Source organism: Panthera leo, chromosome A2 (genome assembly GCF_018350215.1).
Source record: "Panthera leo isolate Ple1 chromosome A2, P.leo_Ple1_pat1.1, whole genome shotgun sequence".
Classification (NCBI taxonomy): Eukaryota; Metazoa; Chordata; class Mammalia; order Carnivora; family Felidae; genus Panthera; species Panthera leo.
In genome coordinates this window covers 80,274,363-80,293,829 of record NC_056680.1, presented here as the reverse complement: position 1 = coordinate 80,293,829, position 19,467 = coordinate 80,274,363, and the positions used below count along the sequence as shown (strand labels likewise).

General features: G+C 40.2%; 2 protein-coding genes across 5 annotated transcripts in view; one reads left to right on the top strand and one right to left on the bottom strand.

Annotated features, from left to right (window-relative positions):
• The first annotated feature begins 3,941 nt into the window (after positions 1 to 3,941).
• Positions 3,942 to 18,654, top strand: PMPCB (peptidase, mitochondrial processing subunit beta). Its single transcript, XM_042915970.1, has 13 exons — positions 3,942 to 4,045; positions 5,008 to 5,148; positions 6,045 to 6,131; positions 6,465 to 6,594; positions 11,061 to 11,259; positions 11,632 to 11,711; positions 14,306 to 14,418; positions 15,652 to 15,795; positions 16,606 to 16,766; positions 17,407 to 17,492; positions 17,574 to 17,662; positions 17,823 to 17,898; positions 17,993 to 18,654. Exons 1-13 carry the CDS (start codon positions 3,947 to 3,949, stop codon positions 18,055 to 18,057), a joined length of 1,470 nt encoding a protein of 489 aa, XP_042771904.1. The 5' UTR covers positions 3,942 to 3,946; the 3' UTR covers positions 18,058 to 18,654.
• DNAJC2 (DnaJ heat shock protein family (Hsp40) member C2) overlaps positions 18,268 to 19,467 on the bottom strand; it is a 38,712-nt gene continuing 37,512 nt past the window's right edge. For all 4 annotated transcript variants that reach the window (XM_042915932.1, XM_042915922.1, XM_042915948.1 and 1 more), the window contains 2 exons: positions 18,651 to 18,805; positions 18,268 to 18,395 (listed from right to left, as the gene is read on the bottom strand). In XM_042915932.1, coding sequence (XP_042771866.1) covers positions 18,321 to 18,395; positions 18,651 to 18,805 — 230 coding nt within the window. In that variant the 3' untranslated portion in view covers positions 18,268 to 18,320. The remainder of the gene's footprint in view (positions 18,396 to 18,650; positions 18,806 to 19,467) is intronic.

The following is a 19,467-nucleotide window of genomic DNA, read 5'->3' as shown; positions in this document are numbered from 1 at the left end:
AACAAGTTAAAATACTATAAAGCTCACTCTTCTTGAAGTTTAGCTGTTTTCATGAAATAAAAGCTCCCCAGATTACGTCAAGCCTTTGTTTACTTTCTAGAGTTCTGAAAATGTTGTTTCCGACAATTTTTTAAATGAGTTTTCTCATTTCTTTTATAAGAAAAAGAGGAAAACTTTGGAGGCCTTTATTTCTGTCATTTTCCTTGACATTCCAAATTAATTTTAAGTTAAAATGTGCTAACATTTCCCAGGTGTTTCCTGTGATTATACCTAAATATTTTTGTATATATACATGCATGTTTGTATTTCTTTATTAACGTTACCACACGTTTGTTTTGGAAATATGAAGAAATAACCTTGGTTGTCCTTATTATGTAATAGAGCCTGTGGGTTGAAGCTGTGAATCCTAGCAGAGAGGGTAGATGGCAGAAGTGAGTCTAGAAAGATAAGTGGGAGTCAGATCCTGAAGGGTCCTATCTGCCATGCTAAGGAGCCTTCACTTTATCCTGACCATGGAGTTACTGGAGGATTTTTCATAATGGGATAGTCATGCTAACAGTTGCATTTTAAGAAGATCCATTGGACAACAATGTGAAAAACTGTGACAATGGGGCTAGAACAAATTCAAGACGCAGGATCGGAGTACATCAGTTGGATGTAGAGGGTGGAAAAAAGAGAGGAGCTGATGATGAAATTCAGGTTTCTGGTTTGGATGTCTAGGTGATTGGAGGTCTCCTTGGCTGTTTTGCATTGGATATACAGGAAAAGACTTAGGACAAGACAGTGAATTGTATTTTGGACAAGTTGATATTGAAATGTCAATAGAATATTCAATTATAGTTTTCTAGTCATTGAATGGTTAAGAGGGCCTGGAGCTCAAGAGAAAGTCGCGGGTGGCTAGACAGGGAAGTCCTTATGAAGAAGTAAAACCATTAGGGAGAGTGTGCAGTAGAAGGGGTCCACGTCCACAACCATGGGGAATACCAACTTTTCAGACAAAATATTGTGGTATTTAAGAACACCAGCTTTGCAGTGGGGCACTTGGGTGGCTCAGTTGGTTAAGTATCTGACTTCAGCTCAGGTCATGATCTCGTGGTTCATGGGTTCGAGTACCATGTCAGACTCTGTACTGACAGCAGCCTGGAGCCTGCTTTGGATTCTCTCTCTCTCTCTCTCTCTCTCTCTCTCTCTGTGTGTGTGTGTGTGTGTGTGTGTGTGTGTACACCCACCCCTGCCACCACCGCTCATGCTCTGTCTTTATGTCTCTCTCTGGAATAAATAAACACTAAAACTTTTTTCTAAAGAACACAGGCTTTGGAGCCAGACAGCCTCTAGTTAGCATGGTGACCTCAGGCAAGTTATTTTACCACAATTTCTACATTTTACAGATATAAAATGAGCATAAGAATAGCACAGTTAGAACAGTGCTTATTACTTTTAGTCTCATTAAGAGATCTGTGAATAAAGAGTTGTCCAAGAAAGTAAAGAGGAAAGTAGTAGGAAAAGGAGGAAGGCCTCTAAGATACAATAAGAAAATTTCAAAGAGATCTACCATGTCAAATTCTGCAAGATTCTGTAAGATAAGGTCTGAGACGCACCTGTCTTTAAGCAATTAGTGGCTTCACCAAGAACGATCTCTATGGAATGAAATGAACCAGACAGTGAAGTGTTTAAGAACAATGAAGTGACAGAAAGAAAAATCAAGGAATCGATCCCATTTACAGTTGCACCAAAACCCATAAAATACCTAGGAATAAATCTGACCAAAGAGGTGAAAAATCTATACACTGAAAACTATAGAAAGCTTATGAAAGAAATCGAAGAAGACACAAAAAAATGGAAAAAGATTCCATGCTCCTGGATAGGAAGAACAAATATTGTTAAAATGTCGATACTACCCAAAGCAATCTACATATTCAATGCAATCCCTATCAAAGTAACACCAGCATTCTTCACAGAGCTAGAACAAATAATCCTAAAATTGTATGGAACTAGAAAAAACCCCGAATAGCCAAAGCAATCTTGAAAAAGAAAACCAAAGCAGGAGGCATCACAATCCCAGACTTCAAGCTATACTACAAAGCTGAAATCATCAAGACAGTATGGTACTGGCACAAGAACAGACACTCAGATCAATGGAACAGAATAGAGAACCCAGAAATGGACCCACAATGTATGGCCAACTAATCTTTGACAAAGCAGGAAAGAATATCCAATGGAATAAAGACAGTCTTTCAGCAAGTGGTGCTGGGAAAACTGGACAGCAACATGCAGAAGAATGAACCTGGACCACTTTCTTACACCAGACACACACACACAAAAAAAACCTCAAATTGGATGAAAGACCTAAATGTAAGACAGGAAGCCATCAAAATCCTCGAGGAGAAAGCAGGCAAAAACCTCTGTGATCTTGGCCACAGCAACTTCTTACTCAACATGTCTCCAGAGGCAAGGGAAACAAAAGCAAAAATGAACTACTGGTACCGCATCAAAAATAAAAAGCTTCTGCACAGAGAAGGAAACAATTAGCAAAACTAAAAGGCAACCGACAGAATGGGAGAAGATATTTGCAAATGACGTATCAGATAAAGGGTTAGTATCCAAAATCTATAAAGAACTTATCAAACTCAACACCCAAAAAACAAACAATCCAGTGAAGAAATGGGGAAAAGACATGAATAGACACTTCTCCAAAGAAGACATCCAGATGGCCAACCGACACATGAAAAAATGCTCAACATCACTCATCATCAGGGAAATACAAATCAAAACCACAATGAGATACCACCTTACACCTGTCAGAATGGCTATCATTAACAACTCAGGCAACAACAGATGTTGACAAGGATGAGGAGAAAGAGGATCTCTTTTGCATTGTTGGTGGGAATGCAAGCTGGTGCAGCCACTCTGTAAAACAGTATGGAGGTTCCTCAAAAAACTAAAAATAGAACTACCCTATGACCCAGCAATTGCACTACTAGGCATTTATCCATGGGATACAGGTGTGCTGTTTTGAAGGGACACATGCACCCCCATGTTTATAGCAGCACTATCAACAATAGCCAAAGTATGGAAAGAGACCAAATGTCCCTCGATGGATGAATGGACAAAGAAGATGTGGTATATATACGCAATGGAGTATTACTCGGCCATGAAAAAGAATGAAATCTTGCCATTTGCAGCTATGTGGATGGAACTGGAGGGTATTACGCTAAGTGAAATGAGTCAGTCAGAGAAAGACAAAAATCATATGACTTCACTCATATGAGGACTTTAAGAGACAAAACAGATGAACATAAGGAAAGGGAAACAAAAACAATATAAAAACAGGGAGGGGGACAAAACAGAAGAGACTGATAAATATGGAGAACAAACAGAGGGTTACTGGAGGGGTTGTGGGAGGCGGGATGGGCTAAATGGGTAAGGGCACTAAGGAATCTACTCCTGAAATAAGTATTGCACTATATGCTAAGTAATTTAGATGTAAGTTAAAAAAAATAAAAAATAAAATTAAAAAAAAAAAGCATAGAGAAAAAAAAAAAGAGGGACTAAGGGTCAACAATGGCACATCCTTCCCTCCTCTCAGTACGCTGGTCTCTCCCAATAGATGCTTCCTTAAGGACAGTGAGTTCTGGATCCTATTCCACTTTATCCAATCAATTGTAGCCATCAATGGGATAATAGGTCTCACCAGGTTACCTTTAACGCCTCCACATTTGTGTCTCGCACTCCGTAGGCGATCTAAGTAACTGAGAATACAGGAAACTCCTACAGACTCCCTAATTCGTGTTATTAGGGGCTTACAGCTCAGCACAAAGCCCAGCTCTGTTTCTTCCGTGACCGCTTCGAAGAGTGTCATTTCCATCTTGGCCACAAGGTGGAGCCCACCTACTTTGGGACATCAGGTCACGACCCCGGAAGCATATCCTCCCCGTCCCCAACCGAGATGGCGGCAGCGGCGGCCATGGGGGTGCTGTTGCCTGCGGCCCGGCGGCGGCTTTGGGGTTTCACGGAGAGGCTTCTGGTTGGAGGCGCTGCCAGGAGGGTGAGCTTCTTTCCACTTGTCTGGGTGTCGCTTGAGACACGGCCTTTGCCGCCGGACCCCGCGCGGCGGAGCTGAGTCACGGGCCCCCGGCCCAGCGGCGGAGTCGGCGCCCCACACCCCCACGGCGCGTGGGGAACCAGGGGGCAGGGGATGCTGCTGAATGCCCGCTGGGGATGAGCTGGCCTTGGTCACCCGCCGCGCGTGACCTGCTAGTGAACCGTGGGATGACACCGGTTGCTGGCGCCTTTCCCGGCAGTTGCCCAGGAGTCGTAAAGAGTGCGTGTTGGTTACTAAAAGCACAGTGGTTGCAAATGGGGAGAAATTAAAAAGTGAGACGAGAGTTCTTTTTGTCTAAGGCCGAGTTTCATCCTCAGCTGTGCTTCCTGCGAACCCCGGAGTAGCCAAAGGAAAGTTTTGTCTGTGTATATATTTTTCTCATGATAACCTCTAGCTTTCTCCAAGGTATGTGGCAGGGACTTTAACGTGTGTTTAAAGGAAAAGAAAAATTGCCGACAGGAGAATGGTCCGTAGTCAACAAATCTTTCAACCACGGTAGATCTTGAGCATCTGCCCTTCTTCCTATCTTCTGTTTTCCTACCTTTTCCAAAGCTTATTGCTTTTCTTGAACAGTGAAAACCTAAATCTCATTCCTTTATAGTGTATACATATTTTTACAGTTTTCTCTCCCTTCATTGTCTCCCCCGTCCCGTTTCCTCTATAATGAATATTAAGCTTTTCTAGGAGAGGTACTGAAGTAAAAACAGTTTCTCTCTGTGTAATGATAATAACTGCTTGTTTTCCCTAAGGCGAAGGCATGTTTGCAGGCTTGTTGCTGGCTTTAGGAGAGTGGTTAAGGAAAGTTCCTAAGCCAAGCAAAGGGGTGGGTCTCATTGGAACAAAAGTTAAAATCAGAATAGTGATATGTTTTGCTTCCTCTCTCCCACTCCTTCACCCCCAACCAGTCATTATATTTTGGAGGGAACAGATGGAGAAATACACAGGCTGCTACACAGGTTGTTCTGAATGTTCCTGAAACGCGAGTAACACGTTTGGACAACGGACTCAGAGTGGCCTCTGAAGACTCTGGGCTCTCAACATGCACAGTAAGTGATTCCAGCAACCACTGTTTAGTTGTTAGGCACTTAGGAAAGGGCAGATGTTTATTTTAATCTAAGCTTTTTGTTGGATGGTGGTTGAAAAATAGGGGGCAGTTCTTTGGCCTTGACAGGTGACTCTCATTTGTGAATCTTTCTTCCAGTGATACTTCCATACTGGATGCATATGTACTTTGTTTAAGGGTCTGCATCTGGTTCCTGCAGCCAGTTGTGTTGTTTGTTGTTAGTAGTGTTGATAATGAAAGAAGTACCTTCTCTAGGCTACTCTGTGCCAACTGTTTTTGCATATATTGTCTTATGTGATCTTTAATTTTTAAACTTTTTTTTTTAAAGTAATTGCTACATCCAACGTGGGGCTCAAACTTACAACCCCAAGATCAGTAGTCAGATGCTCCACTGACTGAGCCAGCCAGGTGTCCTCTATTTGATTTTTAAAATAGTTCTTTGTAGTAGGCACCAACACACCCTTTTTACAATTAAGGGTCAAGTTCAGAGAAGTTAAATGGTTTTGTTCAAGTTACACAGCTAATACATGACAGAGCCAGGATTTGAACCTAGATTTTTCTGACAGTCTCTGATGTTCTTCTATATATTATAGTTGTTAATTGGCTGTAGTAACAAGGGGCTAAAAATCTGGGTCCTCCATGAAACTGGCAAGTAGTATTTTAGCACTCACCGGTAGACTGATCATCAACATTTTTAAATCTCCTAGTTCTTAGGAATGTGTTGTCAATCCACTCTAAAGTCAAGAAAACTTTAGTGCTAAGACTGGAAAGCATTTGTTTAAAAAAAAAAAAAGGGAAGGAGACTGCTCCTTCTATACCTCTGTCCCCCCAGAAGAAAGAAAGTGATGTTTTACTTAATTTTTTCTTGATTGTATTCAGGTTGGGCTCTGGATTGATGCCGGAAGTCGGTATGAAAATGAGAAGAATAATGGCACAGCTCACTTTTTGGAGCATATGGCTTTCAAGGTAAGTTGTAAGACTTTATAAAAAAGCATTTTCTTTAAGAGCCATTAGGCACAATATCTCATTCTAAGGGAAGGAGAACTACTTCAGTAGTATAGTATAATTTATTTATTTTAATCTTTTCTTCTTTCCAGAATAATTACCTGAAATACTGACAGTTGTTCTGTAGAGTTGATGTCAGGGTCATCTGAAAGTATACACCACTGATGCACTTTAGGAATCAGATTTGGTCCTTGCATGAAACTGACATGGCTTATGTCCTCATATTCATTGCCTGAAGTCCTTAGAATAGATGAGAGACAAAGGAAGGTATCATAATTTTCTTTTCTGTTTCAGGGCACCAAAAAGAGATCCCAGTTAGATCTGGAACTTGAGATTGAAAACATGGGTGCTCATCTCAACGCCTATACCTCCAGAGAGCAGACTGTATATTATGCCAAAGCATTCTCTAAAGATTTGCCAAGAGGTATTGTTATTATGTACACTGCAGATAGGTAATTTTCACAAGAGTTCAAAAATAACCTAGTACTGGTTTTATTATGTCTGTTGTGAAACCCCCAGAAATGTGAAAAAATGAATCAAACTCTGTGTGGGGGAGGGGGGTACCTATTTTTTCCTCCAAATATGACAAATGATATCAAACAGTTGTAGGCTGCAAGACTTGTGCCAACCTGGTTTAGTCAGTTGAGTGTCTGACTTTTGCTTTTGGCTCAGGTCATGATCTCAGGGTTATGGGATTGAATCTCATATTGGGCTTCATGCTTGGTATGGAGCCCGCTTAGGATATTCATTCTCTCCCTCCCTCCCTCCCTCCCTCCCCCTCCCCCTCCCTCCTCCCCCCCTCCTTCCTCCCCCCCTCCTTCCTCCCCCCCTCCTTCCTCCCCCCCTCCTTCCTCCCCCCCTCCTTCCTCCCCCCCTCCTTCCTCCCCCCTCCTCCTCTCTCTCCCCCTCCCCCTCCTCCTCCCTCTCCCCCTCCTCCCCCCTCTCCTCCCCCCTCTCCCCCTCCTCCCCCCTCTCCCCCTCCTCCTCCCCCTCTCCCCCTCCCTCTCCCCCTCCCTCTCCCCCTCCTCCTCTCTCTCCCCCCCTCCTCTCTCTCCCCCCTCCTCTCCCCCCTCCTCCTCTCTCTCCCCCTCCTCCTCTCTCTCCCCCTCCTCCTCTCTCTCCCCCTCCTCCTCTCTCTCCCCCTCCTCCTCTCTCTCCCCCTCCCCCTCCTACCTCCCCCTCCTCCCTCCCCCCCTCCCTCCCCCCCCTCCTTCTCCCTCCCTCCCTCTCCCTCCCTCCCTCTGACAGTCTCTGATGTTCTGTATATTATAGTTGTTAATTGGCTGTAGTAACAAGGGGCTAAAAATCCCTCTCCCTCTACCTCACTCTATATCTTTCCCTCTTTTTTCCCCACTCCCCCTCTGTCCTTTCTTCTTGTGCTTTTTCTCTCAAAAAAAAAAAAAAAAAAAAAAAAAGTTTTTCTCCAGAGCCATTCCTGTGTAGGGAAATATTTTTAGTTGTATCCAGTTTACTGCCTACTTTTTTCCCCTCTCACTTTATCACTGTGGACTACTGGGCCTTTTAAAATTTTTATTTATTTTTTTAAATGTTTATTTTTGAAGGGGAGAGTGAGAGTGGGGGAGGGGTAGAGAGAGAGGGAGACACAGAATCTGAAGCAGGCTCCAGGCTCTGAGCTGTCAGCACAGAGTCCAACATGGGGCTTGAACTCCTGAACCCTGAGATCATGACCTGAGCCAAAGCTGGACGCTTAACTGACTGAGCCACCCAGGCGTTCCTACTGGGCCTTTTTTTTTTCTTTAAACAAAACTCTCTTATCTTTACTGCGTTTGCACATTTTAGTTCTTCATCTTGGAGTATACTTCTTTGTTATTTTCCTTTCTATTAATTTTTTAAAAATTCAACTTAGAATTAAAAAACACCTAAGAAAACAGTTCGCACATTTCTCCTGGTTGCATCTGGCACCCACTGATGTGTTCTCTGTATCTGAACTTGTTCTGTTTTGTTTGGATTCCACATGCAGAAGATTTGTCTTTTTGTCTGAGGTATTTGTCTTTTTCTGTCTCACTTCATTTTGCATGATGCCCTGTAAGTCCATCCTTGTAGCAGCTGACAAGATTGCATTCTTTTTTTGTGGTTGAATAATAGTCCATTATAGAATATTCCATTCCACACTTTCTTTATCCATTCTTCCACTGATGGACACAGAGGTTGTTTCCATATCTTGGCTATTATAAATAATATGCTGCAGTAAACATGGGGGTGCATATATCTTTCTGAGTTAGTGTTTTCATTTTCTTTGGATAAATACCTAGAAGTGGAATTGCTGGGTCTTCTAGTATCTTTTATTTTTAGTTTTTTTTTAAGGAACCTCCATACTTCTACAAAGTAATTGCACCAATTTACAGTCCCACCAACAGTACACAAAGGTTTCCCTTTCTTCATATCCTTGTCAGTACTTGTTACTTTGTCTTTTTTGTTAATAGTGATTCTGATAGGTGTAAGGTGTTATCTCATTGTGGTTTTGATTGGCGTTTCCCTGATGATGAATGATGTTGAGCATCTTTTCTTATGCTTTTTGGCCATCTGTCATCTTTGGAAAAATGTTTATTGATACCTTCCCATTTTGTTTTAAGTGTTGTTTTTTTTTTTCTTAAGTTTATTTTGAGAGCAAGAATGTGTGATTATGAGTAGGGGAGGGGCAGAGAGAGAGAATCCCAAGCTCAGGGCTCCAACTCATGAACTGTGGGATCATGACCTGAGCCGAAATCAAGAGTTGGACATTTAACCAACTGAACTACCCAGGTGCCCCTTGATTATACATCAATATAGGTGTATTACAGATTTTTTTTAAGTTTATTTATTTTGAGAGAGAGAATTGGAGCATGGCTAGGGGAGGGGGAGGGAGGGAGTGAGGGGGAGAGAGAGAGAGAGAGAGAATGAGAATGAGAATCCCAAGCAGTCTCTGTACCAGCAGCATGGAGCCTGACTCGGAGTTTGAACTCATGAACCCTGAAATCATAACCTGGGCCAAAACCAAGAGTCAGGTGATTTACGAACTGAGCCATCCAGGTGTCCCACTGTATTACAAATTGAATACATGTATTGCAATACTAATACACATAATATATTAACAAAATTTTTTTTAAATGTCTATTTTTGAGAGAGAGTGCGAATGAGTGTGAGTGGAGGAGGGGCAGAGAGAGAGAGGGAGACACAGAATCTGAAGCAGGCTCCAGGCTCTGAGCTGTCAGCACAGACGCTAATGCAGGTCTTGAACTAATGAACCGGGAGATTATGACCTGAGCCGAAGTCGGATGCTTAACTGACTGAGCCACCCAGGTGCCCGTTAATACACATAATATTAAATATACATTAAAAAGAAAGATTCTAATTAAACATAAGCTCCAGGAAATACGAACTTCCACTTGAGCAAATACTGTCTAGACTACCAATCCCGTATTACAAGAGAGTCTTCACACGGGATTCCTTATCCTTCTATCTGTCTTTGGCCTTTTCATCACCCGTCATGGCTTTTGGTTCTTATGTGGACAGAGTTTTTTATTTGGTTTTATATTTTTTCCCTTTGGTCATGATCTCTGCAACCGGCTTGCTTTGGTCTAGCAATCTGTTTCAGCATGTTGGGCAATCTACTGGTAGTTCATTATAGGAGGTCATTGATACTCGAACATAATTGCTTTGGAGACAAGGCCCCTTAAAGCGAATCTAAACAAGGAACAAAAGTTTGCAGTAGAGTAAAAAAAAAGAAACTAAAGATTATTCATGTTTTATATTTGTTAAAATTTAGATTGTGATTGCAACTATGTACTAGTTCTTTTTTTTTTTTTTTTTTTTTAAGTTTATTTACTATTGAGAGCACGTGAGAAGGGGAGGGTCGGAGACAGGGAAAGAGAGAGTCCCAAGTAGGCTCCCCACTGATACCACTGAACCAGATGTGGGGCTTGAACCTATAAACTTTGAGATCATGACCTGAGCTGAAACCAAGAATTGGACACTTGACCAACTGAACCACCCAGGTGCCCCTGTATGAATTCTTTTTTTTTTTAATTATTGCTATTTTTTTTAATGTTTATTTTTGAAAGAGAGCGTGAGCAGGGGAGGGGCAGAAAGAGAGGGAGACAAGAATATGAGGCAGGCTCCAGGTTGTGAGCTGTCAGCACAGAACCCGACAAGGGGCTCGAACTTATGAACCGCGAGATCATGACCTGAGCCTAAGTCGGACACTTAACCAACTGAGCCATCCAGGCACCCTGCCCCTGTACAAATAGGTTAGGTTTTTCCTTTTTGGAGAAGTGTGTAGTTTTATAGCATCATATAGCATCCTTGAGTTCACTTTGGGCTTTTTGCAAATTAGGGTCATTCTTATATGAATAATTTGAGGGCTTAATCACTTTTTCCCAAGGGTCACTTTTAATCCTTTGATAGCAGTAGGTATCTTTTTTGGGATACCTATCCTTTTCTTCACATGTTAACTTTCCATCTCTGTTAGATTATGGCACGTACTGGCTTGTTTGTATAGCAGCATCATTGCTGTGGGGACTGGGGTAGCAAATATTTGGGCGCTGTGGATCCTCTGTACCTACCTAGATGTTTTTATACAGAAAATTTTCTACTTTTTAATATTTTCATACAGAACACTATACACTTGGGTCATGTTTGAAGTGGTAGAGTCATTACAAGTGTTGTGGAGACCTCAGATAAATTTAGGAATTTTCCCCAAGTTCTTTACCACAGGGGTTTATATTTTATATTTTTAATTTTAATGGGAGTAAATTTGTTTCTTCCTGGCTTAATCATTTAGTCAAAATTGAATGATGATGGTCAGTATCATGGTTTCTGATGCTAGTTTAATAGATCTTAATATTGAAAATTAAGACTCTTCGTGTTTCTTCTTGTTTTATTTTTAATTAGCTGTAGAAATTCTTGCTGATATAATACAAAACAGTACATTGGGAGAAGCAGAGATTGAACGTGAACGTGGAGTCATCCTTAGGGAGATGCAGGAAGTTGAAACCAATTTACAGGAAGTTGTTTTTGATTATCTTCATGCCACAGCTTATCAAAATACTGCACTTGGACGGACTATTTTGGGTCCAACTGAAAACATCAAGTAGGTATAATTCTCAAGATTTTTTTGGAGAAAAAATGATGAGTTTTGAAAATTCAGAAATATTTCAAAACGTAATGTTTCCTCCCTGATAATCTGAATGAAATTGTAGTTAGCTACATTTTGGCCCCATCTAACTCCCAGGTGTCTGGGCTCTTGGATAGTACTGAAATAACAAGTGACGGTATCGGCTCTTTGTTCTTGATACAGGAAAGTTGAAATTCTTCATCTTTTGTTGATACTTGTTGTCTGTATCCTATTTCTGACTGCATTTAACTTAGAGTATTTTTAAGGTCCAACTTAATTTCAGGTATATTATATAAAGATCTGTGCTTTTTAGTTTCCTTTTATATTGCTTTTCTTTCTCCATTACAGATCTATAAATCGTAAGGACTTGGTGGATTACATAACCACACATTATAAGGGGCCAAGAATAGTACTTGCTGCTGCTGGAGGTTAGTCGATTTACATTTCTGTAACTGAATGATGAATCACAAAATTCTACTCCTGAAACCAATACTACACTATATATATACATACATATATATATATATATATATATATGTATATTATACATACATACACACACACATATATGTTAACTAACTTGAATCTAAATAAAAAATAAGTAAATAAATTTCTGTAACTGTTTTAAACACAGTCATAGAATGATGCACTTACTAGTTTGATCCTGTTGGGAGAGGTCCTGGGGTTTTTTATTTAAAGAGCAAATTGTTGAGTGTGCTATTTAAAGGTAATGTGGAGCACTGGAAATAGACTTTCTTCTCTTCAGTAGAAGAGGAGGTTAAAAAAACCTATTAAAAAAACAGAAAAACTTACAGATATGAGTGTACACACATAACTTGCAAGAAAGGGCACATGAGCGAACTGGTAGATAATGACATTTGAAAGATAGTGTACTAGAGTATGGGAATCTCTTGAGATTTTAAATTATTTCTTGAGAACCAACTTCATCCTCGGTCAGGCATGAATTGGATATGTTATGTTGTTCATTCTTTGATTTGTTCATTCAGTAGCTCTACTAATTACTGAGAAGGGGAACTGTGCAGGGAGCTGAGAGTGTTTAAAGGGAATCCAACTATGTGAGTGGCTTCAGGGCAAGGCTTCCTTGGGGATGTTTGAAGCCAGTGAATGAAAGAAAATTTACGTTAGATTCTGCTGGATTTCGTGGCAGTCTGAATTTAGGCAAACGGTACATTTTATTGGTTTCCAGTTTTGTTTTCACTTTGTCTTTTTAGGGCAAAACAAAGATAGATGGAGTTTTCTTTTGTGTAAATTTAATTTTTGTCTTGAGAAATGACAATAAATTAAAATTCTAGTTGCCCTAGTTAGACTTGTGAACTAATTACTTGGGAATGATGGAGAAAATGAAAATGAGGGTTAAATACCTTTAACAGTTTATTCATTAGGCTCTGAAGCTAAATCGCATTACCTTTGTAATAGCCGTCAGTGCACTCTGAAATTCTCTTGTGTAACTGTTTCTAAAATGGATGGTGCCGACTGGGGGTCCACATTTGAAACTGCCTCGGAACAGGAAGACTTAGGCCTCAATGACCACACTGGGAGGTCTCTGCCATGGTCGTTGGCACATGGACACAACGGGGTTTTTTTTTTTTTTTTTTTTTTTTGTAATTCATAGGCTCATTTCAACCTTGCTGAAGTAGAGTTAATGGCTTGTCCTGTATTAATTAGTATTTTGTCTTTTTAGTACATAAGTTATGATGAGCGTTACAAACAATGGCATCTTAAAATCAATGAAAAAGACCAGACCTAGCTTCATTAAAAAATTTACTGGCTCCCCTGCCTTCTGTATGAGGAGAAGTAAAGGTGTGGGAGCAGAAGCTATCTGGAATGTCTAATCAGGAGGGCAGTAGGTGAAGTTAATAAAGCAGTGGAAGTTGGTGTTACCAGGTGCTGAGAACTGTGTGCGTGTTCATGGTTTTTCACTCTCTGGTTGTCATTCTTGGACCACCAGGGTTTCCCGTTGTTTTGTTAGTGTCTGGATTGGTATCCGAGGTGGCTCTCCTAGACAGTGCTTCTGAAAACACATGGTCTTGTTTTATACCACAGATTTGTTTGGAAAATAATGGGTGCAAGTTGTGCTTTTACATTCTAAAGGAATGTTTCATATAAATAACATGACAGTATTTGTAAAAGCACTTGCACATGTCTAAGTTTGTTTCCTAAGTTTATCCTTGTGTTTAAGAATCCTTCATTGAATCTGTTTGGGTCATGAGTTTGGATTAGTAACGTGTTTTTTTTTGTTTGTTTGTTTGTTTTTGAGCGAGGTAGAGGATCCAGGTGAGTGAGGGGCGGAGAGAGAAGAGGGAAAGAGAGAATCCCATGATGGGGAGGGGGGGACAGAGAGAGAGAGAGAAGCAGCGTTCATCTGAGGTGGGGCTCAAACCCACCACCTGTGAGATTATGATCTGAGCCGAAGTCAGATGCTTAACCAACTGAGCCACCCAGGTGCCCCTAGAATCTAAGTAATCCTTAAGTTTTGGATGGCCAGCAGTGAATATTTGGATAGCTCTGGATTTATTCAGAAATTTAGATGAAATTCTTTTGAATTTTGACTGCTGCATTCTGATAGCAGAGCTCAGAGAACAAAGCGTATTTATGTACCCAGCCTTCTTTAAATTAGAGCTCATGTTTATATTCTTTTCTACTTTACAAAAATTATTGAAAAGGGGACTTTTTGCTAGTTTGCATTCTAGGACCGTGAGTAACTTAATGTAACAGGATTTTATATAGAATGTATTTTCCAGCTGTTTTCTTATCCTCAGCTGTGAATTTGTTGGTATGTTAATTGTTCTACAGACTGAGAAAGCTGTGCAACCCCAAGCCTGTAACAGCAGGGCAAGTGTGCTGTCAGCTCACTCTGAAGTGGCTTTCAGTGAGTGCGAGTAGATCTTGTGTAACTTTGATCACATGATACCACCTTGAGCTTATTGTAAAGTTTGGCAGTTATTGGTCTGCTGTAGATTGTACTGCTACTAGATCTATGAAATATTTTCCTTCAATTTAGGAGTTTCCCATGATGAACTGCTTGAGTTAGCCAAGTTTCATTTTGGTGACTCTTTGTCCACACACAAAGGAGAAATACCAGCTCTGCCTCCCTGCAAATTCACAGGAAGTGAGGTAGGGCAAGCCTCCTTAGCTAGTATTTAGCCCTTTGGGTTTCTTGGGTTGTGTTTATGAATGAGTATACAAAATGTGCTTATTTTTAACAGGAGTAAAATGGAAGAAACCAGAGGCTTAAATTGAAACATAGAAAAAGGGAAAGGGATGGATTCATTTGCTTATATTCCATATTATTTAACCACTTACTTTCCTAATAAGGAAACAAGGTTTTGAGGGGAATGTGATAATTTGGTCTTTTTGTGCTTTTTCTTTGACACTGTGCCCAGTTATGTATTGTGAGCTATAAAAGTGTTTCTATTTTTAAAACTCCCCAAATTTTGATTTTCACATCAGGTTTATTCTTCATTAAGTTCTGCCCACAGTACACTTCTGGGAGTAGCTGTTAGAGCCAGAACTTGCAGAGAATCAGCTAGTTGTCAGCTGTAGCCATAAATCTCGTTCGGAGGCCTAGTTTGCCACATTAGGGATGGTGCTCGAAGGAAATCTATCAAAAGTGGTCTGATGTTGGCAAATGCATAGAACTATAGCATTGGTAGGACAAAAATAAGCTTTGTGTCCCTGTTAGAAAATAGACTGTTGTGTCACGATTAGAAATTAGAATGTTCCTGATTTCTGCCAGTGAAATAATGCAGTCCTTTTTGACCAGGTAACCATCTGGTGGCTATGTATGTGGGGTTTTTTTGTTTGTTTTGTTTTTAAGTGTTTGAGAGCAAACATGCACATGTGGGGTGGGGGTGTGGGCAGAGAGGAGAGAGAGAGAATGCAGAATGCACAAACTGAGATCATCACCTGAGTCAAAGTCAAGAGTGAGACACTCAACTGACTAAGCCACCCAGGTGCCCCTGTAGTATTTCAACTGCAGATCTTTTGGTGAAGTTTTCTTTCCAGAACTCAAGAAATTTTTCTGGATTAGACTGTTCAATGTAATGAGGCATGATGTGTTTCTTTCCTGTTAAGCCTGTTACACAGTGGCAGTCTTTTTTTTTTTTTCCCCCCAAGTTTATTTTGAGAAAGAGAGGGTGTAATTATAATTAGGGCAGGGGCAGAGAGGGGGAGGGAATCCCAAGCAGGCTCCGCACTGTCAGCACAGAGCCTGACGTGGGGCTCAATCTCCCAAACTGAGATCATGACCTGGGCTGAAACCAAGAGTCGAACGCTTAAATGACTGAGGCATCCAGGCGCCCCTATACATAGGCAGTCTTCACTAGAGTTGTGCTTTGTTTTAACTAGATTCGAGTGAGGGATGACAAGATGCCTTTGGCACATCTTGCAATAGCTGTTGAGGCTGTTGGTTGGGCACATCCAGATACAATATGTCTCATGGTTGCAAACACACTGATTGGCAACTGGGATCGCTCTTTTGGAGGAGGAATGGTAAGTGATTTTATGAATAATTTTCCATAATAAATGTCAAGGCAGAACTCTGTCTTGTGAATGGACTTTTAAAATACAGACTGATCCTGGAGTGCATCCTGGGCTGGGAAAGATTTTTGTGTGTGCCCTAAGTATATAAGTCGGATAATTAGCAAAATTTGAAGGAGGATAGAATTCACTAATAGTACCATTATTAGTGCTAATATTCTAGTTTTAATAATTGTTTTGATGTTAATGTCCTTGGGTTTTAGAAGTGTACACAAAACATCACATCTCTCAAACAGTTGAAAAAATATGTTAAAGAGAAGGATAAAGCAAACATGGTAAAATAACAGTTGTTAGAGAATTTGGGTAAAGGAATTCCTCATACTGTTTTTGTACCTTTTCTGTCTGAAATTACTTCAAAATATAAAGTATGTTTGTACTCAAAGATTTCAACAAAATATACTTCATATAAACATCGTGGGCTTCACATGCAATAGAATTTGAAATCTTTAAGCATACACAGCAAGGAGCCCTACAAATTGGGTTGGTAACGGGAATGAATTATTTTAGAATTGGTGCAGCTGCTATGTTAATTACAAGGATTCATTGCTTTTACATTGTGAATTTCTCTGGGGGTACACTGGGCTGGTGAGAGAAGTATTGTTCTTAGTCTCATTGAATTTTAACTTCATATTGAGATGCTGCTAGATAAAACAGAGACACAGCCTCTCAGGGCATTCACTATTTGCCACAGAACTCATTTTGCTTTCTGGTAATTTGGGCACGTATACCTACAGTTCTCTTGGACAATTTTTTTCGTTACAGAATCTATCTAGTAAGCTGGCCCAGCTCACCTGTCACGGCAACCTCTGTCACAGCTTCCAGTCTTTCAACACGTCCTACACAGATACAGGATTATGGGGCATCTATATGGTTTGTGAACCGGCCACCATTGCAGATATGCTACATGTTGTTCAGAAAGAATGGTGAGAAAATAAATCTTGTTTAGAATTCACACTGTTTTTAAGTTTACGTATTTATTTTGAGAGAGTGAGAGCGAGCAGGGGAGAGGCAGAAAGAGGGAAAGAATCAAAGCAGGCTCCGCATCAATGTCAGCACAGAGCCCAACACAGGGCTGTCTCACAAACCATGAGATCATGACCTGTGCTGAAATCAAGAGTTGGACACGTGACCAACTAGGGCACCCAGGCATCCCTAGAATTCATGTTTTTACACTGTTGACTAGTTTTGATGGTGATACTAGCATTTAGTCAAGAGAAGACTAAATAGGGGCGCCTGGGTGGCTCAGTTGGTTAAGCGTCCGACTCTGTGAGTTCGAGCCCCGCGTTGGGCTCTGCGCTGATGGCTCAGAGCCTGGAGCCTGCTTCGGATTCTGTGTCTCCCTCTCTCTACCCATCCCCTGCTCACGCTGTCTCAAAAATAAATAAACATTTAAAAAAAAGCATCAGTATTATTTTAGGTTTTGTGTAGCTATTGGGATCATTAATAACTTTTCACTAAGTTGAAATCCTAATTATGTGTATGTTGTGGAATAATACATATAGTGTCTTTAAGTCATTAACTCAAGTCATTTTCAAACTACTTGACATTTTGATTTGGTTTTAGGATGCGACTCTGCACAAGTGTAACAGAAAGCGAAGTTGCACGAGCCAAAAATCTTCTGAAAACAAACATGTTGTTGCAACTTGATGGTAAGAATAAAGACCTAAGTTCTATTTTCACATGGTTGATCAATATTCCAGTACCTACGTGTTTCCTCCTCTTGTAAACAGGTTCCACTCCAATCTGTGAAGATATTGGCAGGCAAATGTTATGCTATAACAGAAGAATTCCCATCCCTGAGCTTGAAGCAAGAATTGATGTAAGTAGTGTTTAGACACTGTGAGGCTTGTACAAAAGTTCCTTGTGACAAAGCTGAAAATAGGTGTCCTAAATTCCTGCTTTAGTTCTAAAAAGTTCCAGGTACAGAATGTGTCTTTACTATGAAAAGCTCCGAATGCTAGTTATCTTCTCTATTTCAGGCTATAAATGCAGAGATAATCCAAGAAGTGTGCACCAAATATATTTATGATAAGAGTCCAGCTCTTGCTGCTGTTGGTAAGCCTGGCTCCTTTTCTTTGAAGTACAGGGTGCCTAATGGCTAAGTACTTGTCTTTTATTCAGTTTTAACTGTTTGTCTTCTAATCCTTAGGTCCCATTGAGCAACTGCCAGAGTTTGACCAGATTCGCAGTAACATGTGCTGGCTTCATGATTAAAATGCTCCTAATCAACATATTTCGACCATATATATTTATAAAGCTAACAGATCTGCAAGTTTTGAGCTACCAGTCCCTCGAGAAAAAAAATATACTTGAAAATTTGACTGAAATACTGCATCAGACTTTGAAAGGCTGTAAGACCACCACAGCGAATGGCAGATAGCACACTTTGAAATTATCACTTGAAATAGAATTTTAAGAATGAAAATTTGTACAATATTTTCAGTTTTATTATAAAAATGCACACACAACAAAGATTGTCATTTCTTGGCTCTACTTGCATTCAGCACTTGCTCTTGGGCAGCTTTCTTTGCTTTTACCATCTCGACGAGTTCCTAGGAAGGGAGAAAGGTGTTAGAAATTGTCAGAATTTGCATACTTTTCTGGTGTTTAGTTTGGCAGAAGTATGTAAAACATTGAAATTGGGTAAATCTGTATATTATGATTACCACTGAAAAGGCTGATTTTACCAACCGCCAGAGTTGGAAAGCTTTCTTGTAATACTGACCCTCACAACTACTGTGGTGGTGACATCACACACACACACAAATATATGGTAACGGAATTTATAAACTCTAAATATCTACTACCTTATATCGCTTCATGCAGTCCTTCTTTGTCCTGCCAGGCACTGCTTCTGCTATTTTCTCCCATCTTTCAGGTGTATTTACTGGGTACGTTTTCAAAGCCTGCTCCAGAAGTTTCTGTTCTTCTGTTGTCCAAGGGGTAAAATCTGTGCATGGACCTGTTTAAGAAAAATTTTTATTTGATAAATCTCATCCTGATAGAAAATTCTGTTGCAACACCTTTCCAGATAAATCTTTTGGTGCACAGGTATCTTGGTAAGTGGCCATTCAGATCTGTGGTAATTTTGAACAGATTTTTAGAGATGACACACATAAAAGCCTCTCAAGTATTAAATAAGAGAAAAAAACTCGGAGATATAGCTCACATCCCCAAAAATCTCTCGAGGCTTTTTTTTTTTTTTTTTTTTTTTTTAAGTAAATCAGAAATACCTATTATAATGCTGATCTCTTCCAACCTAATAATCTTACCAGACTGGTTCAAAAACACAAGTGTAAATGATAAATCATAAGGAAGCTGCCTGACAGTTAAACTTTTAGGCCGATGAGACCCTGAAAAACATTTTCAGTTTACACTGGAAGAAAGAGCCTAGGAAAATTAAGCCAAGTGCCCAAAGTTTCAGTGTAGAGGCAAGGTGACATTAGATTCTGTGTTCCAGTGTGGCATTTTCAACACATTTCTTGCAGAACCAATGCTAATAAGAACCTCTACTAAACTAACCCCTTTATGCTTGACAAGACCTCTCAACATGTATCAGAAACAAATATAGGTCTATCTAAGATTGTAAGTATTACACATCCCATTTGTAGGAAAATGTTAAAT

Coding starts and splice junctions, on each gene's coding strand:
- PMPCB (XM_042915970.1), top strand. CDS start 3,947: ATGGCGGCAGCGGCGGCCATGGGGGTGCTGTTGCCTGCGGCCCGGCGG. Junction 11,260..11,631: donor GGTCCAACTGAAAACATCAA/GTAGGTATAATT, acceptor TCTCCATTACAG/ATCTATAAATCGTAAGGACT. Junction 17,899..17,992: donor TCCAGCTCTTGCTGCTGTTG/GTAAGCCTGGCT, acceptor TCTAATCCTTAG/GTCCCATTGAGCAACTGCCA.